This window comes from Canis lupus, chromosome 8, assembly GCF_003254725.2.
Source record: "Canis lupus dingo isolate Sandy chromosome 8, ASM325472v2, whole genome shotgun sequence".
Lineage (NCBI taxonomy): Eukaryota > Metazoa > Chordata > Mammalia > Carnivora > Canidae > Canis > Canis lupus.
Genome location: NC_064250.1, coordinates 41075336 through 41103049, shown reverse-complemented (window position 1 = coordinate 41103049; position 27714 = coordinate 41075336). Strand labels below are relative to the sequence as shown.

At 33.3% G+C, this 27714-nt stretch overlaps 1 protein-coding gene across 16 annotated transcripts in view; it reads right to left on the bottom strand.

Annotated features, from left to right (window-relative positions):
• The window catches only part of GPHN (gephyrin), a 634768-nt gene that overhangs the window by 206586 nt on the left and 400468 nt on the right, over positions 1-27714 (bottom strand). For 9 of the 16 annotated variants that reach the window (XM_025444205.3, XM_025444207.3, XM_025444206.3 and 6 more), the window contains 3 exons: positions 24584-24856; positions 22961-23068; positions 2263-2397 (listed from right to left, as the gene is read on the bottom strand). In XM_025444205.3, coding sequence (XP_025299990.1) covers positions 2263-2397; positions 22961-23068; positions 24584-24856 — 516 coding nt within the window. The remainder of the gene's footprint in view (positions 1-2262; positions 2398-22960; positions 23069-24583; positions 24857-27714) is intronic. The other 7 variants (XM_025444210.3, XM_025444213.3, XM_025444212.3 and 4 more) reach the window with 1 other exon arrangement.

Sequence of the window (27714 nt, the reverse complement as noted above, 5' to 3'; positions counted from 1 at the left end):
GTAAGGTTTCCCTTTTATTTTCTACCAGTACTACTTTTTCTTTTGCTTAGCATGAATTTCAATTTATAATTATTAAGTTTGGTAAAATTATAATTATTAGAATAATTTATGTTTATCTACCTACTTATTTTAAGATACCATCAACTAAACTGTAAACTCCATAAGGGCAGATATTATATCTGTCATTGATATAAAAGCATAAATAATATCTAGTTTAGTTTTAATTAAGCAGTCTTATAATTTGAGATCTTCAATACATAAATTTGACTTTCTTCACTACCTTTTAAAAAAATCAATATTCAAACTAGTTTTTTATTATGTTAGTGTTCTGATTCAGCCGTTGGAAGTTTAATTTTAAAATTACACTGAAGTACTAATTTTATTTTTGAGGTATATATTCTGGTACAGGTAAAAATTACCTAAAAGGACAAGCAAGAATCTTATTCCTAGATAAACATACAGAAAAAAAAATCCTAGAAAAAAGAGATATTCAAATACACGATTTTATTTAATTCATTGTTATTTCATCTAAGTGGTAACTAAGGAAAAAATATTAAGACAAGCTATATGTTCTCCTAAAGTTTTGTAATGAGCAAATTAACTTAATAGATGTTAATGTTTTTATTTTTAGGATTTCACTTTAGTAAATTTGGAATGCCAAGTTTTAGAATTGCATTTAATATTCCTTTTGTAATTAAGATGTTCACGAAGTTTTAAAAAGGCTCAAAAACTACTATGTTTAATTAAATTTAGCTTAGATATTTATATTCACAGTATATTATCAAGGAAAAGAATATTGCATCTTGAATAGCTCCATTTTCCCAATATTTTTGGTCTAAATATTTGGTGAATGACTAAACATTTATAGCAGACTTAACTTCCAGCTTTATTACCAGGCTTTAGAAATGTGCGTACCTCGGACAGTTGGGATTTAATGAAAACAACAAATTCTTTTGCTTTGAAAATTTAAAAGACATGAATGAGATTCTTCTAATCAATTCAAGTCCAAGAACTCCATGTTTTCAATCAGTTGAAGATGTATGTAGCTGACAGGCACCTGACTAGCATTAACATATATTTTATGTCTAGAATGTTCCAATAGTTTTCCTTCATTGAAGATTTAGAGCCATATATTTTTTAAACTATAAAATTAATATTGGTTATATTGACACAAATCTAAAAGGAATGATATGTAGCAGTAACACTGGGAGGACTTTGCTGAGAAGGTTGTACCATTGTAAAAGCAACTGCACTACACATATGAAGAATTGCTTGAGATCATGTCTAGTTAAGTCCAGTTATAACATTCTTAAAACTCATGTAAAAGTTGGAATTGAGGAAGACAGTATATAAGTTCTAAATCTGATGACAAAGAAAAAGCCACACTTTGAAAAATTACCTGCAGATCTCTTGAATAAATTTAGTGTACAGCTAATAACTAACACCATATCTTATTAAATAAGAAGGAATGTTACCATTAATTTTTTGATGCCAATATTGGATCCATCATATAGAAAACTTAAAAGCACAAATGACTAACTTAACCAGGAAAGGGACATTCCAGAAGAAAGTAGTTACAACCACTATTAAGTCTGCTACTTAATTTATCATATACATGAAGATGTGAGGCAACAAATAAATGTCTAATCCTTTTTTCCTCCCACATATGATTCAATACTTGGGAAAAATCATAAGAAATAAATACTAAAAAACTTCCTTCCTTCCCCAAAGGTTGGCATTAAAACTTTCTTTCTAATCAATTTAGATTTGTTTCCAAACATTAGGCAGCAACATTCCAAGTTGAATGTGTTTGAAAAAATTTGGCATGATACTAGAGCAGGGAGCTACCCCAACCTAGAGAAGTTAAAAAAAAAAAAAATCCCTTAGGTGACATTTTTAGATTCTGTTAATATTACTGTTTATTGGGCAGAAATGCATTCATCCTTTGCATAAACAAATAACTTCACATTTATACTGATGAGTATGCTAAAAAAATAAGTCTAAAACAAAAAAACAGGAGCTACAGAAAGTGATACCTATAGCTGTGAGGTAGGAGTAAACATTTTGTATGAAATTTCCATTATCCTATTGTTGGCCTAATATGACTATCTGTGAAACAATAGTAATTATCTTATAGTCCATTCATTTTTCATTGCATTATCTTGCATGCAATCCAACCTTGACAAGCAGAGGGAAATATTGGTTACTTTTTCCAGATTTGTATAGTAGAACAGGTTTAAGGTGCCAAGGAACTGTACTTACTTTTGGTGTTGGGCAGGAAGCTGTAGAAAGACGAGATGTAGCCTGAGCACGAGGCGATTCTGAAGGAGTAGTGCTGAGGGAAGCTGTGTCTCGTGGGAGCACCTGAACACCACGAGAAATGATGGAGTCTGGAATCTGAACAAGAAAAACAAGGATGGTTTAATATTCTGAAAATAGCAACACCATTGAAATCAATACCTACACTATTTTTTTGGGCATTCTTGCTGCCTAGCTGTCATATATTTAGTCTCACTTACTGTTAGATATAAATATATTCAACAATTTGGGATAGGATAGAAACCTTTAGATTTAAAATATTTTCCCTGGTCAAATAATATTTCACGAAAGTTCTCTTTTTAGGAGAGGCAATCTAGCATTGTAGTTAAGGAGCAAAGTGTTTGCCATTCACATTACTGGCTCTGCCACTTAATAATATTTAATTCGTATATATTTTCCATTTTCCTGTCAGATTCTCCACCCTTCTTCATCCTCACTGCTCTAAGCTGACCTGTATAGATAGAATCAACAAGTTATTCTGTGCTTTCTAGTTTCTAGTTGGGTTCAGCCAACTGGGAAGACACTACCAGGAAACTGAAAGGTTAGAGGAGAGTAAGGTCTGGTTTATACCTGTGGTTCCTTTTCTACTAGGTTACCACAGGTTGGCTAGGTCATAGCCACTGTCAGATGATACTTGTTTATGGCTCTTCTCTGGATTCCAGTAGCACTTTCCTCCATTTACCCCATTATGACTAGGAGTATTAATGATCCCAGTATTACTAATCCCAGGGCACCGCATTGTGTCTTGTTGCTTGCCCTAAAATCTGCCCAAACCTTTGTAAACACTATTGTTGCTTATTAAACTCTTCTCAATTATCCATTTAACTATGCTATGACTTCTGTGGGGGCACTGATGGCTCTGCTTTTTAAATCACCATTTCCTTTAACTAGAAAAATGAAGATAATGATAGCATCTACCTTACCAGATTACTGTTGAGGATTAAATAAGATAATGCATATAAATTATCTAGCACTACAAAGTAGTAAATACTTAATAAATGTTAGCTATTATTATTAGATGTTACACTTATCAACATGTTAAAAACTTATGTAACTGAGTATCACTATTCTAAAAATATACAAACATAAGAACAAATAATGTGGATTATTCATTTAAAAATTATTATGTTGATTATAAAATTATTATTGTGAACTATGCATAATTTGCATAGTTCTGGGTAATACTAATGGGTTTAGGTTTTCTGATTTTGAACTGAGAACTTGACCACTTTCAAGTTTTGAGCACAGAGGTAATATACATATGATAAAAGAATAAGCAATTAACATCAGTCACTCAATATCTCTTACTTTGTGAAAACAAGGAAGCAGTAGCCAGACTTTATGACTAGAAAGGTGCTCCTAATCTTATGCATCATCTGTTCCTCATAAATTTTCATAGAAGCTCTTTTATTTAGTTCCCATACCAATATCCTCATTGCCAAGCTACCATCTTAGGGCCTAACAATTTATAAGTAATATTCCCATACTAGGGTGAAAAGCAATGGGAATTCTGAGAAGAAAAACTGCTCTATCGGCTAGTATATTTGAGTACTTAATTGTGATAAATAATTTAAAGAAATGGAGGTAGTCGATTTATTTTTTAAAGATATTTTACTTAAATTCAAGCTAACATATAGTAAAACACTCAGTGCTCATCTCATCTTGTGCCTTCCTTAATGCCAACATATAGTTCATCATTAGTTTCATATGTAGAGTTCAGTAATTCATCAGTTGCATATAACACCCAGTGCTCATTACATCTTGTGTCTCCTTAATGCCCATCACCTGGTTACCCCATCCCCCCACCCACCTTCCCTTCTGCAACACTTTGTTTCCCAGGGTTAGGAGTCTCATGGTTTGTCTTCCTCTAATTTTTTCCCACTCAAGTTTCCCTCCTTTAGATATTCTGATTTAAAAGAGTTAGATGTTGCCATTAATAACTAGTAAAAAGAAATAAAGTCAAAGAAGGCTCCTATTATACTTAACATGACACCATGTTCCTTTACTTCATAGCAATTTCCAGTTATTCTACATTTATATGTATGATGGTTTGATCAATGTCTATCTCCCATACTAGAACGCTTTGTCACAATGAAATCATGCTTTTGCTACTATTTTATGTCCAGTACCTAAGAAGGTACATGCACAAAGTAGTAAGTATGCAGGATATATAGATTTCTAGACTCACAAACACATGTTTACATATACTACACATTCTGTGTGTGTGTGTGTGTGTGTGTGTGTGTGTGTGAATGTAAACAGGACAGCTGGATTTTTCAGGGAAAAGATAAGTTTAAATTTAAAATACATATTTTGGGGTTAATAGTCTGAGATACCCAATGAGCTATTTGAAATATGGCACTGGAGCTCAGAAAAGTTAGGAGTTGGTATACACTTTGGGAATTATCAATGGAAGTGACAGTTTAAGTCATGCATATGTTTCAGGTCATCAAAGGACAGTACATAAAAGAACAAAAGATGATGGTTGATAATTCTAGGAGAGATCTATATTACAGGTTTAACAGAAGAAAAAAATTAAGGGGGAAAATAATCTGTAAATGAAATAACAGTATATCCTAATTTTCCTTGAACAATCAAGATTTATATCTATCATACCAGCTCAATTATTAAATAGCACATCTTTTCACTTTCATAAGTATTTCAGTTTGGAAGATAAATTATCTTACTGGACCACTTTCTTACACCATACACACAAAAAATTTTTTAATGGATTAAAGACCTAAGTGTGAGATTTGAAGTCATAAAAATCCTAGAAGAGAACACAGGGAGTAACCTCTTTGACATCAACCGTAGCAACTTCTTTCTAAATGTCTCCTGAGGTAAGGGAAACAAAAGCAAAAATGAACTATTGGACTTCCATTAAAATAAAAAGCTTCTGAACAGCAAAGGAAACAATCAACAAAACTAAAAGGCAACCTACAGAATGGCAGAAGATATATGCAAATGACATATCTGATAAAGTGTTAGTATCCAAAATCTATAACGAACTTATAAAACTCAGTACCCCAAAGACAAATTGTGCAATTAAAAATGGGCAGCAGACATAGACATTTTCCAAAGAAGATATACAGATGGATAACAGACATTGAAGAGATGCTCAACATCACTGATCATCAGGGAAATGTAAATCAAAACTACAATGAGATATCACCTCACACCTGTCAGAATGGCTAAAATCAGCAAAAAGAAACAAGTGTTGGCGAGGATGTAGAGAAAGGGAATTATCTTACACTTTTGGTGGGAATGCAAATTAGTGCAGTTATTCTGCGAAACAGTATGTATGGCGATTCCTCAGAAAACTAAAAATATAACTACCTTATGATACAATAATTGCAGTACTAGGTATTTACTCAAAGAATACAAAAATACTAACTGAAAGGCATACATGCACCCTGATGTTTATAGCAGCATTATCTATAATAGCCAAGTTATGGCCACAGTCCAATGTCCATCGACTTATACATGGATAAAAAAGATGTTACACACACACACACACACAGGAATATTACTCAGTCATAAAAAGAAAGAAATCTTGCCATTTGCAATGACGTGGATGGAGCTAGAGAGTATTATGCTAAGTGAAATAAGTTGGTCAGAGAGATAACAAATATATGATTTCACTCGTGTAGAATTTTTTTTTTTTTTTTAACTCGTGTAGAATTTAAGAAACAAAACAAATGAGGAAAGGAGGGGAAAAAAGAGAGGAAGCTCACCAAGGAACAGATTCTTAACTATAGACAGCAAAGTGATGGTTAACAGAGGGGAGGTGTGTGGGAGGATCGTAAAATAGGTAATGGGGATTAAGGAGTGCATTTTTGTGATAAGCACTGGATGTTGTATGGAACTGTTGAATCACTAAATTGTATATCTCAAACTAACTTACACTGCATGTTACCTAACTGGAATCTAAATAAAAACTTTAAAAAAGCCATTAGATCCTTCAATTAAAGAAGTTATCAGGACAGTAAAAAAGGTAGAAGTGAGTCAAGGAAGCAAGTGGGATGATAAAGTAGGGTAATTATAAGAAAAGAAGAGGGGATCCCTGGGTGACTCAGCGGTTTAGGGCCTGCCTTCGGCCCAGGGTGTGATCCTGGAGTCCCAGGATCGAGTCCCACGTCTGGCTCTCTGCATGGAACCTGCTTCTCCCTCTGTCTGTGTCTCTGCCTCTCTCTCTCTCTCTGTCTCTCATGAATAAATAAATAAAATCTTTAAAAAATTATTAGTGAGAGATATTCACTATTATTCTTTCTTTTGGTGCCTGAAGTGAAGATCTATTAATGAGAAAAATGGGGAAATATATGTTAAAGATAACTTTAGGAGAGTTATCCATATATTGGATATATGCATTGATGAAAGATCAGGGAGGGTAACTAAAGATTTGGGAAAGGAATTATCAACAATGTGGATCCAGTTAATATTGGCAACCATAAATTTGCAATTTCATTAAGTAGCCTGGAAATAAACTTTCCACCTATCTCAAAAAATGAACTTACACAAAAGATAAATACTTAAAAATCATTTGTAGAGAGATGGTTGTGAAAGCTACACAAATAGATGAGATTTTAAAGACACACATAGACTGAATTTAACAGGCATTAGAACAAGATGGGAGTAGTTATTAGTTGTCTGAGAGACAGCTATTTTATTATTTGATAGATACCTGATTAGAAGAGGTAAAAAGAAAAATTTGAGATAAGGAAAAGGAGGCATTGAATAATGATTACTCAGTTGATGGACATTTGCACTGTTTCCATTTTGGAGACCTATGAACAATGCTACTATGAATATTCTAGTATGTATCATAATTCCTACATGCATTAATTTTTGAATGTATATACTTAGGAATTGAATTGCTAGTTGTCATGTAGGCATATCCTCTTTTACAAATTTCTAAATTGGTTAAGCCAATTTATATGTCTATCAAAAAATGGTGATAGTTCCTACTCCACAACATATCTCTATCTAGAACTGTCAATATCAGCATTTTTTTTTCAAGTCTAGTAGTAGTAATAATATGCTATCATGGTTTTAATGTTCCTTTCCCTGATTAATGAGAAAAAACATTATCTTATAAGATAATGCCTGTTTATCAGGCATTTATATGTTCTTTTTTGTAAAGTCCCTGTTTAAGTCTTTTGCCCACATTTTCCCTTACTGGGTTGTCTGTTTTACTCAATTGTTAGATTTCAGTACCTATTCTGGATAACTAGTCCTTTGTCAGTTTTATATGGTAAAAATATCTGTAGCTTGTTGTCTTACTTAATCATGTCTTATGATGAACAGAATATTATAATTTAACCAAATCTATCAGTATTTTTCTTTATAGTAAGGACTCCATTGGAAAATGCAGAGTAGGAAATGCCAAAGTCCATCACTCCATGAAAGAGGTGACTAAGCTAGCAAAAATGATCAGAATCAACTTTGCCAGATATTTACAAACCAAAAGTTTATAGGAAACAAGTGAATGCTTAATCAAGAAAAGGAAAAAAAAAAACCCTATTCCTCCACTAATATATACTTGAAGACACAGCTACATTCCTGGTAAGCATTCTGAGTACTACAGAGAGAACAAACTTTATTCTTAAGAATTGCAGTTCATTGTTTCAGTATGTCCAGTGGCTCAATGAAGGATATATAGGGCTTGCTTTTATTTCCCCTAACCTGGAACTTTTCCTGGGCTTCTGCAGCTAACCAGGATTTGTTGTATTGTTCAAAAATATAAAGGAAAATATATTAGCTACTGCTCTCTGGGAAAGGGATGGCAGTTGGGACAATGAGTAGATTAACTGAGACACTTGAAAAGAAAGGCTATGTTATGAAATGCTTTCAGGTATATGCACTTTGAAAAGCATATTCTCGGGAATCCAAGTTCATGTTTATGCCCAGGGTTAGCCAAATCCTCCAAAGACTTTACTTAATCTTACACTTCTTGCTGAACTCTGACTCTACACAGCAGGAAGTGAAAGCTAAGAGTTGTAAACTGGCTGAGTGTTAGAGGCATGCCCTGATATATACAGAGTCTAAATGCAAAGAATAAGAGATTTTCTGTTTTTGTATACATTCTCCCCAGGCACTTAAGGAAATCTCTGTTTGACTACACAGCTAATGCAATAGAGACCTTAGTAACCAATAAATAATAATAGACTTGTCAAGAAAAGTTAATCATCAAACCAAAACCAATAATTATGACAAAGAGCATTATTATACCTTGGGGAGGGGGAAGAATCTGACTTCCAGAGATTCTACTTATAATATTCAAAATGTTCAGTTTGCAACAAAAATTATAAGCTATGCAAAGAAACAAGAAAGTGTGGCCCATAATAGGAAAACAACAACAAAAAAGAATAAATAGAAACTGTTCCTGAATGAGCTCAGACACTAGGCTGACTAGAATTTAAATCAACTATTTACTTTTTCACTATTAAAAAAATCCACATAAAAGTGGATACACACAGTTCAAACTCATGTTGTTCAAGGGTCAACCATCTAACTAAAATAAAAAATTCACTGGATGAGTTCAGTGTAGATTTGAGCAAGCAAAGAATTAGTGACTTGAAGATAAATCAATTGAGAATACTCAATTTGAGCAAAAGAAAAAAAGAATGAAGATAAATGAGCAGAATTTCAGAAAACTATGGGAGTACACTAATAAATGCACCAAGATATGTATAATGGGAGCATTATAGTGCAAAGAATATAAGGAGAGGAGAGAGAGAAAATATTTGAAGAAATAATGACTAAAAACTTTCCAAATCTAATGAAAGATATACATCTACATGTCCAAGAAGTTCAACAATTCCAAGTTAGATAAAGAGAGCTACACCAAGACACATTGTAACAAACTGTTAAAAGTGAAAGACAAAGAATTCTGAAAGCAGCAAGAGAGAAGCAACCTATATGAGAGATCCTCAATAAAGTTAACAGCCAATTTTTCAACAGAAACTGTAGGGGTCAATAGATAGCAAAATAACTTACTCAAAATGCTGGAAGAAAACGATCTGTCACTCAGAAATTTTATATCTGGCAAAACTATAATCCAAAAATGAAAAGGAAATCAAAATATTCTCAGATAAACAAAAGATGAGAGTTCAATACTAGTAGAGCTTCCCTACAAAAAATGCTAAAAGTCCTACAGGCTGAAATGAAAGGACAATGAACAGTAATCTGGTATTCACATGGAGAAATAAATAACACTGGTACTCTACACAGGTAGATATAAAAGTATTAATATATATTTTGGGTTGTAAATCAATAATTTAAAAAGAAAAATATATAAAACAATAATTATAAATCTGTGTTGATGGGCAAAAAAGGTACAAATATGTGTTTTGTGAAAATAACAACATAAGTGAGGAAGACTGGGCAAATATTTTGCTTAATATTTAAACTAATTTGGAATTAATTCAAACTAGACTGTTACGAAGTAAGATGTTAATTTTAACCCCTTGGGCAACCACTACAAAAATAACTAAAAAAAAATATTTGACACAAGAAATAAGAGAAAAATGAAAATGACACACTAGAAAAATATATTAATCAAAAATGAAGGAAGTAATGGAGAAAATGAGGAACAAAAAAGATAAAAGACATATAGAAATAACAAACTATAAAAAAACCTTACTTTATCAGTAATTACAATAATTGTAGCTGGATTACACTACCCAATTAAAAGGCAGAGACTAACAAAATGGATTAAAAAACATGATCTAAGTATACACCTTAGACCCAAAGACATAAATAGGTTGAAAGTGAAAGAATGGAAAGATTTTTTTTCTATGCAAACAGTAATCAAGAGAGATAGAATGGCTACAATAATATCAGACAAAATAGATATTAAGACAAAAACTGTTACAAGAGACAGACATAAAATATTGATAAAAAGGTCAATCCATCAGAAGATATATGAATCATAAACATATGCACACCTAATAAGAGCCCCAAAATATACAAAGCAAAAACTAACAGTACTGGAGAAAAATATCCATCAACAACAGTGAAGGAGACTTCAGTGTTCCACTTTCAATAACGGTTAGAGCAATTAGGCAGAAGATCAACAAGAAGAACAGAAGATTTGAACAACAGTGTAACCCAATAACCATATAGAGAAAAATCTACCTGGTAACAGTAAAATACACATTTTTCTCAAGTGAACAAGGAACATTTTACACTAAAATACTGAAATCAAACAATGTATCTTCTCTGACTATAATGAAAGGAAAGTGGAAAACAAGATAGAAAGAAACTGGGAAATTTACAAATACAGGGAAATTAAACACATTCTTAACTGATGAGTCAAGGAAGAAATTACAAAGGAAATTATAACATTTTGACATGAATGAAATGGAAACACAATATACCGAAACTTACAGGTGCAGCAACAGTAGTTCAGAGGGGAAATTTGTAACTGCAAAATCTACTTTAAAAAAGAAGAAAGATTTCAAATCAGTACTCTAATCTACTAAGAACTAAAAAAATAAGAGCAAACTAAACCCAAATCAGAGAGAAAGAAAGAACTAATAAAAAGTATAACAAAGATAAATAAAATAGAGAACAAAAAGACACTGAATCAACAAAACCAAAGTTGGTTCTTTGGAAAGTGCAACAGAATGGATAAACCTTTACCTAGGGAAAAAGAAAGAAAATTCATATTACTAAAATTAGGACTAAAAGTGAAGACATTACTATTGATTTCACAGAAATAAAAATTATACTATAAACAATTGTATGCCAAAAATCAAATAACCCAGATAAATCCAGAAATTATGAAAATTGATACAAGAAATCAAAAATCTGGAGGAGACATTGAATAATACGAAACAGTAATCAAAAAAAGTCTCAACAAGGAAAAACTCAAGGCCAGATGGTCTCACTAAAATATTCTATCAAATGTTTAAAAAAGAGTTAATACAAATCCTTTAAAAACTCTTCTACAAAACTGAAGAGGTGGGAATACTTAACTCATTTTATGGTACTAGTGTTACCCTGATACCAAAAACAAATGCAGACATCATAGGAAAAGAATACTATAGACCAGTATTCTTTATGAATACAGAAGCAAAGATCTTAAATAAAATACTAGAAATTAAATCCAACAGCATATTAAAATGATTACATACCACGAACAAGTGGGATTTATTCCATGAGTGTGTGTTTCAGCATAAGGTATATAATCAGTATAATCAGAAATATAATCAATACATTAACAGAATGAAAAAAAATCCACATGATCATCTCAATTGATGTAGAAAAAGCATTTGACATAATTGAACACCCTTTCATGATAAAAACACAAAAAAACCCACAAACAAATAGAAGGCAACTTCCCCAGTTTGATAAAGGGCATCTATGAAAAATCCAGAGTTAACATCCCATTTTTAATGATAAAAGACAAAAAACTCCCTCCTAAGATCAGGATCAAGGATTTCTTCTTTCACCATTTCTTTTCAACATTGTACTAGACGTAATGGAAGTTCTAGCCAGGGAAATTAAATAAGAAAAATAAATAAAAGGCATTATCTTGCATTTGGTAATAGATTCTTAGACATTATACCAAATGTAAAAGGAACAAAGAAAATTTACACAAATAAGACCATCAAAATTAAAAACTTGAGGTGCCTGGGTGGCTCAGTTGGGTAAGCACCTGACTCTTGATTCAGGCTCAGGTCATGTTCTCAGGGTCCTAAGATTAAGCACTGCAGCAGGCTTTGCTCAGCATGGAGTCTTTTGAGATTCTTTTTTCCCCTTCCCTCTATCCCCTTCCCCCATCTGCACACTCTTTCTTTCTGTTTCAATAATTAAGTAAATAAAACCTAAAAAAATTAAAACTTTTGTGCATCAAAGGACATGATCTAGAAAAGCATAAAAGACAACCTACAGAATGGGGGAAAATATTTGCAAATCACTTATCTCATAGTGGTCCAGTACCCAGAATATATAAAGAACATTTAACAACAAAAGATAAATAATCAATTTTTTAAAAACCTCATTTTTTAAAAGAGGCAAAAGATTTGGATAGACATTTTTTCTAAAAAGATATACAAATGGCCAATAAGCAGCAATAAACGATGCTCAGCATAATTAGCATTAGAGAAATACAAATCAAAACCACAATGAGATATCACTTTACACCCAATGACTACAGTTTCATTTTTTTAAATAAGGAAAAAAACAAATGTTGAGCATGTAGAGAAACTAGAAATCTCATAAATTGCTATTGGGTATGTAAAATAATATATCTTGACAGAAAACAGTTTTGTGGTTCCTCAAAAAGTTAAACAGAATTATATGATTCAACAATTTTACTCCTAGGTGTATATCCAAGAGAATGAAAAAAATGGTGTTTAAACCAAAATTTTCTTTCTTTTTTTTTTTTTAAGATTGTATTTATTTATTCATGAGAGACACACACAGAGAGAGAGGGGGGCAGGTAGAGACACAGGCAGAGGGAGAACCAGGCTCCATGCAGGGAGCCCGACGTGGGACTCAATCCCGGGTCTCCAGGATCAGGCCCTGGGCTGAAGGCGGTGCTAAACCGCTGAGCCACCCGGGATGCCCTAAACCAAAATTTGAACACAGATGTTCATACCAGTATTATTTTAATAACCAAAGAGTGGAACCATCCCAAGTGTCCATCAATTGACCAATGACAAAACAACATGTGGCATACCTACACAATGGAGTATTGTGCAGCCATACAAGGAGTACTGATACATGCGACAATACAGATGAACCTTGGAAACATGTTGTTAAGCAAAAGCAGCTAGATATAAAAAGCCACATATTGTATGATTCCATTTTTCTGTAATGTCCAGAGGGGTCAAAAGCATAGAGACAGAAAGTAAATTAGCAGTTGCCAGAAGGTAGGGAAAGGGATTATGCTTAATTGATATGGTGTTTTTTGGTGGGTAAGAAAATATTCTGGAATGAGATAGAGGTGATGTTGCACAACACTGTGAATGTACTAAAAGCCACTGAACTGTATTTTGAATGGTTAAATGGTGAATTTTATGTTACATGAATTTTACTTCAATTAAGTTTTAAAAGGAATCCTTCCCTACCCCAGTATAATGAAAATGTTGTCCTATATCATTCTATAGAAGCTTTACATTTTGCCTTTCATATTTAGGTCTCCATTAAACTTAGAATTGATTTTTATATACTCTATGAGATAGACGAATCAACTTCATTTTTTAAATTTTATATGGACAAACTATGGTCCCAGCATCATTTATTGAAAAAAGACTTTTTCCATGAGTATGTGGTAAAACTCTATCATATACCAACTGTCCACATGTACATTGGTGGTTTTTGGGCTTATATTCTGTTCCACTGGTCTGTTAATTCTTGCATCAATAATGCAATGTTTTAATTATATCATTTTAAGTCTTGATATTTATAGAACAGGTCTTTCCACTTGGTTCTTTTCCTTATTCAAGAATATCTTGGTTATTATTGGCCTTTGCATATCCATTCTATATAAATTTTAGAAGCAGCTTATCAAATTTATTTCTTCCTTTTTATTTTTATTTTTTTATTTTTATTTTTTTTAAGATTTATTTTTATTTATTTATTTATGATAGACACAGAGAGAGAGAGAGGCAGAGACACAGGCAGAGGGAGAGGGAGAAGCAGGCTCCATGCAGGGAGCCCGATGTGGGACTCGATCCTGGGACTCCAGGATCGTGCCCTGGGCCAAAGGCAGGCACGAAACCACTGAGCCACCCAGGGATCCCTATTTCTTCCTTTTTAATTAAACACACACACTCACCACTTAGGAACTGGTAGGATTGTGTTTACTATGTTTGTATAGAAAAGTATAAAAAAGTTTTAAAAGATAATCCTCTAATTAAAGTGTTTATTTCTAGGGCACTGTGAAATCAAATGAGAAAAAATGAGAGGGTAACTCAAATAGGTGTTAATCTTTTTGATTCATTTTAATTTTATTTCTTTTTCATTTTTATTTTTCAATAAGGAGAACATATTCAGGTATTACTTGTACAATTATAAACATTTTGTAAAATATTTATTTATTTGAGAGCGAGCAAGAGAGAGAAAGAGAGAGGGAATATGTGAATGGGGCGAGGGGCAGAGGGAAAAGAATCTCAAGCAGATGCCCCACTGAGCCTGGAGCCCAATGGGGAGCTTGATCCTATGACCCATAAGATCATGACCCGAGATGGTATTACGAGTTGGATGCTTAACTAACTGAACCACTCAGGTGCCCCAATACAAACATTTTTAGTAATAAAAATCATGAGAGTGATTGTTTCAAAATTAAGAAGTGGTATCTGTACTCAACAATTAGGGAGAAGTAAAAGAATGAACACAATGTCTTGTACACAGTTGATACTTAATAATTATTTTCTTTATAATAAAGAAGCAGAAGCAAAAGCTAACTTTTAAGAACTATAAGTTCTGTTTGAGATAGAAGGAATGGAAGAAAGAATTAACTCAGAAAAATAGTTTAAGCAGAAAGGACAGATGTTTACCCTTGATGGTCTTTATTTTAATACATTAAAAAGCAAGATAAGAGAATAGGGAAAAGGAAGAGGTGAGAAAGGTAAAGATCTGAAAATTGCAATTTGTCAACATGTATAAAGGATTCAATAAGAAATGAACCCGAGGCTTGTCAAGGAGTAGTGAGGATCCACCTAAATAAGCAGAATTTGTAGTGGGTAACATAAGCACCAATGAGAAGAAGAAATCCCAAATCACTTACAAGCAACATTCCTACTTTAAGAGAACTAATCTGTATTTTTATTGTCTTATGTAACTGATAGCATAGAAACTGAGAAAACAATTTGTCTCAGTTGATCTCAAAACATTCTGTAGATATGCAATGTAATTTCAACTGTGAATTATTAAACAACAGAATTTTACCCATCAAGGGAAATTGTAATGAGAATGCATACTTTTTTAAAGGAACTGTGCTAATTCTTTCATCTATGTTGCTTTTTGTTCCTAAAGCTAACTTGACTCATTGGGTGAATACTTCTAAAAGAAGAAACAGAGTTATAATATCAAAATCAGAATACATAACCAAATTATCACATCTCTTTTAGAACTCCATGGTCTTTTGAAATGCCAGTAAGAATACCAATAAAATAAACACATAAGTTTGTGTTTTGATGCCAAGAAAATTCATAAATGAACATACAATTCTCCTTTGAATCATTATTTTTACCACTTACTATATTTGCTTTGAAAAAATGTTTAAATTTACAGAAAAGTTGGAAGACTAATACAATAGAAGAGTTCTATGATATTTGGATTTAATTTTGGGTAGGCAGTGACCAAGTGTATAATAATTGGAACTAGTATCCGAAAGCAGACATGTGTAGAGCTTCCATAGCAACAGTTTTCAGTCTCAATGATAATGCTTTTAGAGTCATTGTCCAGGTTGGTGTTTAGTTCCATCATATGTGCCCTTTTGTAGTAACTTCTCTGTTTAAAGACCTAAAAGGTAGGCTGTATTTTCTGAAAATCTAACTAGATACCCAAGTATGCAATACAAGATCTGAACTAGATAATAGAAATAGATTAAAAATATGAATACCTAAAAGGATTAAAAAAATATGTATCATATATCTTTTCCAGAGCTTCTAATATTGATCCTTTAGAGGGTATGATTGTCACAAAATTTTGCTTAATAACAGAACTGTCAAGTGTATCCTGAGTTTAGTAAGGTATTTGACAAGTCATTCATAAAACTCCTGTGGACAAGACAGACAAAGAAAGTTTGTTTTGATTGGCTAGAAGAGAAATACCTGTTAGCTGGTTAAGCAATCATAACCAGTAGGGTTTCTGGTAGCATGTGAAATGGCCTGTCCTAAAAAAAGGTTCTACCAGTGACTTCAATAAAAGAGTGATTAACATATATACAGGTAACAGAGCTACAAATGACAGGTAATATACTAAATAGCAGATACCAATTTAAAAAAAAATCTCCTTAGGCTAGACTGATCAGATAAATGCAGCAAAACAAAAATAAATGTGAACAGTTAGTGGTAATGCAAAGTGGTGCAGCCACTCTAGAAAACGGTATAGAGGTTCCTCAAAAAGTTAAAAACAGAACTTACCCTATGACCCAGTAATTGCACTACTAGGTATTTTCCCAAGGTACAAAAATACTGATTCGAATTGACACATGCTTCCCAATGTTTATAGCAGCATTATCAATGACAGCCAAATTATGCAAAGAGTCTATGTGTCCATTAACTGATGAATGGATAAAGAGGATGTGGAATATATATACAATGGAATATTACTCAGCCATCCAAAAAAATGAATCTTGCCATTTGCAATGATGTGGATGGAGCTAGAGTATATTAGGCTAAATGAAACAAGTCAAAGACAAATACCATATGATTTTACTCACGTGGAATTTAAGAAACAAAACAGATGAATACAGAAGAAGGGAGAACAAAAAAGAGATGGAGGCAAACCATAAGGACTCTTAACTAGAGAGAATACACTTAGAATTACTGGAGGGAAGGTGGGCAAGGGATGGGTTAAATGGGTGATACTATTAAGGAGGGCACTTGTGATGAGCAATGGTGTTATATGCAAGTAATGAATCACTAAATTCTACTCCTGAAACCAATATTATACTATATATTAACTAAAATTTAAATAAAAACTTGAAACAAAAAATAAAATAAAAAGTAGACATTATTAATACAAAAAAGGAACAGATATGTAAAGACCTGAATTTAGATTAAAATTAATGATAAAAAATCCATAAGAATTTGATTCATACATATATATAAAGAAAAGTCACACTTTATGATTTTGTCTAGACAGTGAACAATGAGGTATAACAAATGTTCCTTAAAATGTAAAACTTCACATATTCATGAGTTTGTTTCTTTACAAGGACTATTTATACTTATTAAAATTATTCTCCTATTGTTTAAAATTATTCAGAATTTTTGTTGTTCTCAATGGTATTAATCAGAATCCTTATTAAAATTTGTTTTGCCATATATACTTGCCTTCCAGGAAAATAGAAGGTATAATCTTGCCTATACCTGCATTTTGGTATCAATTTCTGATGGTTTATATAAACCACTTAGAATAGTATCTGCTGTCTAGTTGGCTTTCAAAAATTATCTCATCATTATTACTATGGTCACTTAATATATTGGTTTATTATAGGGAAAGAGTATGATTATTGTCTTTCATAGAAGAGTCCCTATACATCATGGGCATTACTAAATATATCTTCATTTTTTCATCTATCTTATAAACGTAGTTAATGGACATCTATTCTTTAGAGATAGATGATATATCATAATTTTTCATGGAACATATTTAACAAATATTTACACAGTGTATAATATGTGCCAAATGTTGGGTATATCGATCATATAAACTAAGAGATGTGATCCTTGTTCTTCATGGACCTTGCAGTCTACATATATAAATTTCAAACCCATGAATAAGTATATAATTTTAAATTGTAATAAGTGCTATAAAGAAAAAGAACAAGATGCTATAGGAGAATAACTGCAAACAATTTAGACTGGAGGAGACAGATCAAGGTCTTTCTATGAGAGACAAATACTTATACTGGGACAGAAAGAATAAATAGAAGTCAATCAGGCAAAGAATGGGGTTAAGAGGTCCCCATTTAGGGGACATTTTAGGTCCCCTTTTAGGGGACAGCATATTGCCTAATGCAAGAAAAAGCTTGATGAAGGTTAGTGAGCAATGAAGAAAGGGAGAGGAATGGTAAGAAAAGGCCTAGAAGGGATCCCTGGGTGGTGCAGCGGTTTAGCGCCTGCCTTTGGCCCAGGGCGCGATCCTGGAGACCCGGGATCGAATCCCACGTCGGGCTCCGGGTGCATGGAGCCTGCTTCTCCCTCTGCCTATGTCTCTGCCTCTCTCTCTCTCTTTCTCTCTCTGACTACCATAAATAAATAAAAATTAAAAAAAAAAAAAAAAGAAAAGGCCTAGAAAAGCTGGGGATGGGAGCCAGATCATGTAGAATCTAGCAGAACATGTAGAAGAATCCATTGAAGGTTTCAAGTAGAAAAGTGACATGAAAAAAAAAGTGACATGATTTACTTTGTGTTGTAAAAAACAGACTCTGGCTTTGAGAGGAAGAGCAAACTGAAGAGAGGCTAAAGTGGAACTGATAAGACTAGTCACTGAAATAACTGAGATGAAAGATGATGGTGGATTAGACCAGATTGTTTCCTGGGAATTTATCATGCCAAGTAACTTCAAAATAGCCATTGATAAGTCTCATAGGATTTCGTAGAATAAAATCTGGAATAATAAGACAAGTTTTGCATCTCACAAGAATACTGTTATGATAAACTTATAAAATTAGTTCATTTTAGAATATATTTTCTGTATTACACTGTAAGTTCCTCAAGGGGAGGGTTCAAATCATATATAATCATTTAAAAACTCACGGCATCGAGCAAAGTGATATTTATATACATATTAGTGTCAAAAGAAATATTTGGTGAATGAATATAATACAAAATGAAAGGAAAGATAAATAGAGATTGGATTTATGAAAGGCTTTAGGGAGGAGACTGGACTTTACCTAGCACAATACATTTAAAAAATTTTTTTTAATTTTTAATTTTTATTTAAATTCTGGTTAGCTAATATACAGTGTAACATTCATTTCAGATGTACAAGACAGTGATTCAACACTTCCATATAGCACTCAATGTTCCTCATAAGTGCACTTCTTAATCCCACCCCCTATTTCCTCCATCCCCCCACTTACCTCCCCTTTGTTAACCATCAGTTTGTTCTTTATAGTTAAGAATCTGTTCTTGGTTTGCCTCTCTCTTTTTTTCTCCCCTTTGCTCATTTGTTTTGTTTCTTAAACTCCACATATGAGTGAAATCATATGGGTATTTGTCTTTCTCTGACTTGTTTAGTTTAGCATTATACTCTCTAGCTCCATCCATGTCATTGAAAATGGCAAGATTTCATTCTTTTTTTTTATGGGTTATAGTCCATTATATGTGTGTGTGTGTATGTATATTTCTTGATCCATTCATTAGCCAATGGAAACTTGGGCTGTTTCCGTAGTTTGGCTATTGTAGATAATTGCTGCTTTAAAGACTGGGGTGCAAGTATAACTTTAAATCAATATTGCTAAATTCTTTGGATAAATACCTAGTAAAGCATTTGCTGGATTGTACAGCAGTTCTATTTTTAACTTTTTGAGGAACCTCCATACTGTTTTCCAGAGTGGCTGAACCAGTTTGAATTCCCATCATTAGTGCAGGAAGGTTCCCTTTTCTCCATATCCTTGCCAACATCTGTTGTTTCTTGTGGCACAAGAATACTTAAACTAAGGGATAGGCCTTGCAACTAAACTCAACAATTGTGTGTATGAGCCTTTAGAGAGGGGCAGTGGCATTAACTACATTTCCAAAGGAGGTAACAACTTATAAAAATGTAATAACCACAGAGTTAGGCCTTATAGGATGCCTAAACGTTGAATAAGGAGAAAGAAAGGATTGTTCAATCGGGCAAAGAAAGAGGAAGTATGAATGGAGAATTGTATAAGTATTATCTGAAAGTTGAGTTAGAATCAGTGAGGTGATCAACCTCCTAAAATAACAAATATTTACTTTTATACAGATACTGTGTTAAGTGCTTTTATATCCATTTTCCTATGTGAATATCCATAACTTAGCCATTAAGTAGTAACAAAGTTGGTATTATTATTTCTATTTTAGAGAAGACTGCAGCTTAGAAATAAAAAAGTACTACCCCAATGTCATAGAGCTGACAGAACTAAAAATATCTGATGCCAAAGTTAATGCTGTTTTGTAAGGTACAATGCATATTGCTTCCCATATTTGAAAAAGGTCTTTGTAGCTTATTTTAATAAGGCTTCTTACTTATTTTACTGATAATAATAGTTAGTTAGCTTCATGAAAAACTTGTAAGAACATCTATTTATTAGGTCAAATAATTACTACTATTTCTCAATACATACACACATAATCGGGCTACAATATTACTCAAAGGTCAATGCTAGGAAAAAACAATTGGCATCCTACCAAGTCATCCTTTAACTAACAACTACAGTAGTGTTACAGAAACTTCTTGACTTTTTAAATTCACATTTTGAGAAAATCAACATTTTTTTTTTAAAAGCACATGGACATTTTGAGCAAAAATTTTACTTGTGTTTTGAAAACATCCATGCACTTTGTATTCCTTTCATATGACCGGAAAAATTTTATCAAGACAAAAAGTATCAGGTGTCCTGTGTAGGGGACCATTCTGGATTATCTTCACTGTCTATTGTCTTTCAGATATTTTACAACTCCAACTTGCAAAAAACTGATAGTAATGTACAAATGGTTTGTATCCAAATGATTCTTTTGTCCAATAGAAGTGCAATGGGCTGCTTTGCATTATCTGCTTTGCAGATAATGACTAAATGTTGCATCTTTTTTTGAAAGATTTAAAAAAATTTATTTATGAGACAGAGAGAGACAGAGAGAGAGAGAGAGAAGCAGAAGGAGAGGCAGGCTCCCTGAAGAGCAGGGAGCCTGATGTAAGGGTCGAATTCAGAACCCTGGGATCATGACCTGAGCTGAAGGCAGATGCTCAACCAACTAAGCCACCCACCCAGGCGCCTCCTAAATGTTGCATCTATTTGTAAATTCATTTTCATGTTCTTAGTGCTTATATATTTGTGTTTGAACTTTCCTGTGAAGCAGTTGTAATACCTTTCTGGTTCCCTCAATAATTAATGTATGAAATAACACCTTGGATATGTATTCATTTAGTATTGGTAATAAAGTTATGATTTTACCTTCAAAAATTATTAACAGTTTCAGAGACCATCTACCAAGACACCAAATGAATTCAACTGATAGGACCAGGTAAACCACATTGCTGAAGGAGCTTATTTGTAAGCACTTGCTAAGCCCACAGGTATCTTATTGTTGCAATCATAGGTAAATCCCAAAAGCCAATTGAACTCTTTTTTTTCCTTTGCTCATTTGTTTTGTTTCCAATTCCACATGTGAATGAAATTATATGGTATTTATTTATCTAACTTATTTCGCTTAACATTATATTCTCTAGCTCCATCCATATCATTGCAAATGGCAAGATGTCATTCTTTATCATGACTAAATAATATTCCGTGTGTGTGTGTGTGTGTGTGTGTGTGTGTGTATACATACCACATCGTCTTTATACATTCATCAATTGATGGACATCTGGGCTGCTTCCATTATTTGGCTATTGTAAATAATGCTGCTATAAATATAAACATAGCGGTGCATGTCTCCCTTTGAATTAGTGTTTTTGTAGTTTGGGGGTAAATACTCAGTAGCACAATCCTGGATTGTAGGGTAATTCTATTTTTAGCTTTTTGAGAAACCTCCATATTGCCTTACAGAGTGGCTGTACCAGTTTACATTCCCACCAATAGTGTATGAGGGTTCCTATTTCTCCACATCCTTGTCAAGACTTCTTGTTTCTTGTGTTATTGATTTTAACCATACTGATAGGTGTGAGGTGATATCTCATTGTAGTTTTGACTTGGATTCCCCTAATGATGAATGATGTTGGTCATCTTTTCATGTGTCTGTTGGCCATCTGGATGTCTTTAGAGAAATGTCTACTCATATCTTTTGTACATTTTTAAATTGGATCTCTCTAAGGATTTTAAGCCAAATTTCACTTGTTTCTTTTTCTTCTTTTTGCCTCTCACTTTATTTTATTTTAAAGATTTTATTTTTTTATAAGAGAGAGTAGATGAGAGAGAGTCAGAGACAGAGAGAGCAGGAGCAGGAGCAGAGGAAGAGGGAAAAGCAGACTCTTTTGAGCAGAGAGTCTGATGTGGGGCTTGATCTCAGGAGTCTGGGAATCATGACCTGAGCTGAAAGCAGAAGCTTAATCAACTGAGCCACGCAGGCACCCCATTGCCTCTCATTTTATATCCATATTAAGGACTGAGATTTTTTGGCATCCATTGTCTAAATTATTACTGTTTAGTCAGTTATACTTATCAGTTTAATCTTTTCTAACCTGGAACTTTTTACAAACTATCATTCAGCCAGTGACTAAAACAAGTGATATGTATCCTTACAAGTTTTTATCTAAAGATTCATAATCTCAGAAACTATATCAAGACTCAACTCTCTAAATGGTTTCACTGAGACTATATTGAAGGAAAAGAGAAGATGATGAAAACTCATGAGGCAAAATGAAAAGTTAATAGAAATTAAATGAGTCTGACCAATTTGTTTATATTTTAAAGCTTAAAGTGATCCTTTTACCAGCTTATCTTAATTAAGCTAGGTAATTAATCTAAAGGTATATGATAAAATTGTGGAAAGAAAAAAATACCTTCCAAGCAATGAATTTCTTGAAGTCCTGTGATAAAAGCTCACTGTCACATATGACAGAATCTTGATATTAGAGTATTTCAGGCACAGGAGAAACTCTATTAATTAAGTTCCTTGGTTATGCTCAATGGCACTCACACTGAAAAAAAGCATGCTGAAGATCCTTCAGAATAAAGCATATCTTCCATAATATGTTATAGCCTATCTCCAAGGATAGGAGGTAGACGGTATGCTTGCAAAACCATCAAAGCAAAAGCCTATTGTCTTACCCGTTCATCTGCACTGCCTGTTGCATGATGGGAATAATTGATGAGACCAGGAATGGGCTGCTCACCGTGTGCCATGATAACAGCTGGACTGGTGTAGAATGGATGCTTCTAATGCACAACACATAACAACTATGAATATAGTGACAGGAAAACATGAAACTATACAAGCAAAATGACTGGAAAGGAAAAGGGTGATGAATGAAATGAAACGATGAAATGTCCAAAATTTTCAAATGTAGAATGACAATATCCAGTTAGACCTCAAACGTCGTAAGCTTTTTCTTAAGATTGAAATTGATGGTAAATTTTACTCTTTTAATTAATAATAAAAGAGTAAGAAGATTTAATGATTTAAAAAGTACCTATTTAACCAATCAGTTCCATAAAAACAAAATAAAACAAAACAAGACAAAAATCACATACAACTTAAATACTTATTAGCCTTCAAATGTTGTAAGCTTTTTCTTAAGGTTGAAATTGATGGTACTTTTTACTCTTTTAATTAATAATAAAAGAGTAAGAAGATATAATGATTTAAAAATATGCCTATTTAACCAATCAGTTCCATAAAAACAAAACAAAACAAAACAAGGCAAAAAATCACATACAACTTAAATACTTACTAGCCTTAAGTAAGGACTTAATGGATAACAGAACAGATCTGGAGACAAAATCATTTGGTCTTCGGTGAAAGAACTACCTACTGGTTGTCTAAATGGACACCTTAAAAAGATCTCTATGATCCTTTCTAATCTATGTGTTGTCAAAAACTGCCTCAAGCTATGCTCATAGTCAATATATCAAGATGATAACTCTAGGAATCCCTTTATAGAATAAGTTTAGGTTTTCAATATTGTACTTTTGATCAATGAACAATCATTATTCCCAGAAGTGATACGTTATTTTCTGAAGATTTTAAAGCATACTGGGTGGATTATACTAGGTATGCATAATAATGTAAATGATGTTCTATGACTAAGATGACTAAATTTATGCAATTACCTTGTGGTACTCTATTTACTGCCAAAATTGTCCAAAGAGAATCTATAATACTTTGGTAATATTCTAATAATATTTATTACTTTATTGAATAAAAGATGCAAATACATTATATCTATTTCCTCTCTATACCACTAGGATAATTTAGGTCAAGAAACATTTAAATAAGTGTTAATTGCTGAAAAATCTTGTCTTTAAAAAAAATACTAATCTTTCTGAACTAATTTTTTGAATCAATGTAAGTTCTCTTACCTTTAGTTTGCTGTTCCTTTATGAATGTGAATATTTTGTGTTTTAAATATAAACATTGTATATTTAATATGACAACAAAAATGACATTTCCAAAGAACTCTTAAATCTCATATTTTATCTATTTGCCTATTACTTCAATAGGTAATAGCAGTATCTTTAATGTCTCAGAACTGAGAATAAAGTTTAATGCTTTCAAGGACTCTATATTATGAAGGGAACATAGCTGTGGAGCATCATGAATATCCTGGTTCTTTTTAATGGATGCCCTGAAGAGGTACTGAGTTTATGAAAAAATGGGATGGAAAGAGGGATGAAGTCAGTACATTTACCTATGGTTCCTTTGGATCTTTGGGTCTCAGTCAGCAAGCTTACCTTGGCAGCAATGGCTGCTGCAGTTATATGTGATGAAGAACTGTCTTCTGTTGAAGCAACACCACTGTCTTTCTTCTCTTCTTCCTCTTCCTCACATTGAACCCCTTTGTCTTCTGTCTGTTTATGGGGGCTAGTTGTGGGAGGAGGGGAAAGAGGTGGTGGTGGGGAAGGTAAATCTTCAAGTTCATCATGCACTTCCTTTACTTTTACAATGGCATCACGTAAAAGGTCAATGGCATGAGGTAGAGCTGGCAGTATAAACTGAAAGCATTCCTGTATGCAAGAGGAAGAAAAAGAAATGAAGATAAAGTACTTTTATAGGCATATAAAATGGTAACAATCAAGCTTATTTGTGATTTTGTATCTATCTCTCCATCTATCTCTGCTATTCATTCTATAAGAATGAATCATATTGAAAATATTATCTTTGCAGTGTGAAATATGAAGTAAATACAGTACATAGTATTCCCTGTAAACTGGAAAACTACATACTTTTACAATATTTTTTTTATGGTAAAATTTCTATACAACTTTGGGTTTCAAAGATGCATTATGGAAAAGGCAGGAAACAGTTTTTATCTTCCTAGTTAGAGCAGAACACTAGAATTAACAAACATATTGAGGACTGATTTATTTTATTCATAGAGCTAAAGTTCTGATTATTATCATAAAGTACAGCTAGGTAACATTGTGCAATATGTAAAAATAGATATGTTTGTACAGAGCACTGCCTAAAAATCAATATAGTTTCCTGCTCAAGTGCCCATCATTACCTATAATGTGTTAGCAAAAGAGAATAGGTGAGAACTTTAAATTCAGAACACAGGCCAGATGTTTGGGGAATGTGTTTGGGAAAAGGCCTTTTTCTTTTACATTTATAGTAACTTACCTTAAAATTTAAGATGTAGAGAAGTATCTTAAAATTTACAGAGGATTATGGGAATTAGTAAGGGTACCTAATCTTTTGACTTCTCTTTGTATGGCTCAATCATTTTAGTGATAAAGATTATATAGCAAAGAATTTAATCTCGACCTAGAGCTCTGCCTTTACTTTCAGCTTTTGGGAAGTGAACTCTAGTTTCTGGTCTTGCCTAAGAGGAGTGTCTTTGTTTGCCTGGGAGATTTGGCCACTGGACAATCTAACAATAAGGATTATTATGAGGACTTTGGGAAACATGATATTAGTTTTGCCTCTGGAAGGAATGGAGACTAAAGGCATAAATTTCCCCTCTGGGATGGTTAGACTAAAGGTCAACCATGTGGGTAATATGTGATCAGTCCTAATAAGAACTCTGGACATCAAAGGCAAAGGTGAGTGTGCCTAGTTAGTGATACTCTGTGTGTATTGTCTCCTTTATGGCCAAGAAGAGGTAATGTGGTCCGTGGCTCCATGGGAGAGGATGACCGAAGTTCCTTGTTTGGTATCTCTTAGGATTTGCCCTATGTACTACTTCTCTTGATTGATTTCAGTCTGTATTCTTTCCCTGCAATACACCATAACTGTGAGTATAGCAGCTTTCAGTGAGTTTTGTGAGTCCTTCTAGTTAATTATTAAAATTGAGGGTGATTTTAGAAACCCACTGAATTGCAAATTGGTATCAGAAATGAGGGAAGTCTTGTGGAGTGCTCCAAGTTTATAGTTGGCTAACTTTTGCAGTTGGCTAACTTTTGCAGTTAGCCCGAACTCCTTACAGTTGGTGTTAGAAGTGCGACTCACTAGAAAGATCCTGACTCATGTGATCATGAAACATGATCTGGGCAAAGAAATGAAGAGGGTGGGGATGATGAATCTGTAGAGCCTGGATAAACACAGGATCACTTACAGTATGGAATTATAGCTGTGCTGTGATTAGTTACTGGAGATAAAAGTTAGCATTAGAATTTTGAAATGAAAGATCTAATTTTTAAGGAGTTGTGTCATTGGATGCATAAAAAAATAAGGTAAATTTACAATCTTTTGGTGATTGCTATTTGCACTAGCTAAACAAAAGGAAGAATGCTGGGGTATATCCTGAGGCTACACCAAGCTTAGATTTTGGCTGATTTAACATATAGCTGCTAGCTCCTGAGCTGCTTCCAAAGAAAAGTGTTATGCTGAAGCAATACAAAGTAAATAAAGTTAGACTTATTCATAAAACAGTGGGGAAAGAGAAATGAGAGATTCAAGGGACTTGTCCTATCAGGGCAGAAGTATTTAAATGATTACTAAGAAGTGGATGAATAAAGTGAGCACTGTTGTGGGCAAAAGAAAGGTGTTAATGTAGCAACATTATGGGAGCAATGGTCTCCCAACCATTAAGGGTCCTAAAGAATCTATTTATCCTAGTTTGAAGGAATTTTAAAAGCTAGGAGGCAAAGATAACTAAAAGAAACCACCTTGAATCACCTTAAGTGATGGTCCCATAATCTAATCAAGAGAAGGCCTGACAAAGGAGTCTGAAAATTCCTTGGTCCAACCCAGGTTTAGAAATCCAAGGCCATACATATACACATAAATGGACAGAATGGTCATGGGATGGAGAAGATACTTTTCTGGGATTCCTCAACATGGGACCCACCATGTACTATCATTCTAATACCTCTTGAAGTTCTTTCTTTCTTTCTTTCTTTTTTTTTTCTTTTACCTCTTGAAGTTCTAATGAGAGGTACAGTGAGATTGGAAGCATACAGGGATATAACAGTTGATAGAATTACAGTTGGGGTGACAATTAGAATGTCTGGACAGTGAACTTTATATGAAGTGGTCAGTCTCCTTTACACCTGAATGTATTATGGGGATGGATATTGTGTTTGACTGGATAATTCTTCCTCTACCTAGTATTGTAAAACAGAAAGCATATAAATCTGCTCTTCCACCAATATATAATGTACATACTAAGGGGGAACAAATAAGATTGCCTGAGTCTACACATAGGTCATTAATATGCTGTACAACAGCCCTGTGTGAAGGGCAAATTGGGTTTCTGGAAAAAATCTGTGAGTGCCACATAGCAACAACTGCTGGGACTTTGGGCCAGAAATTTCCCATTTGAGAGACAATTACTAGCTTGCTATTGGACTTTAATTGAGACTGCCCTTATGACTGAAGAACATAAAATAATCTTGAAACCTGAAATATCCATAATGTTTTG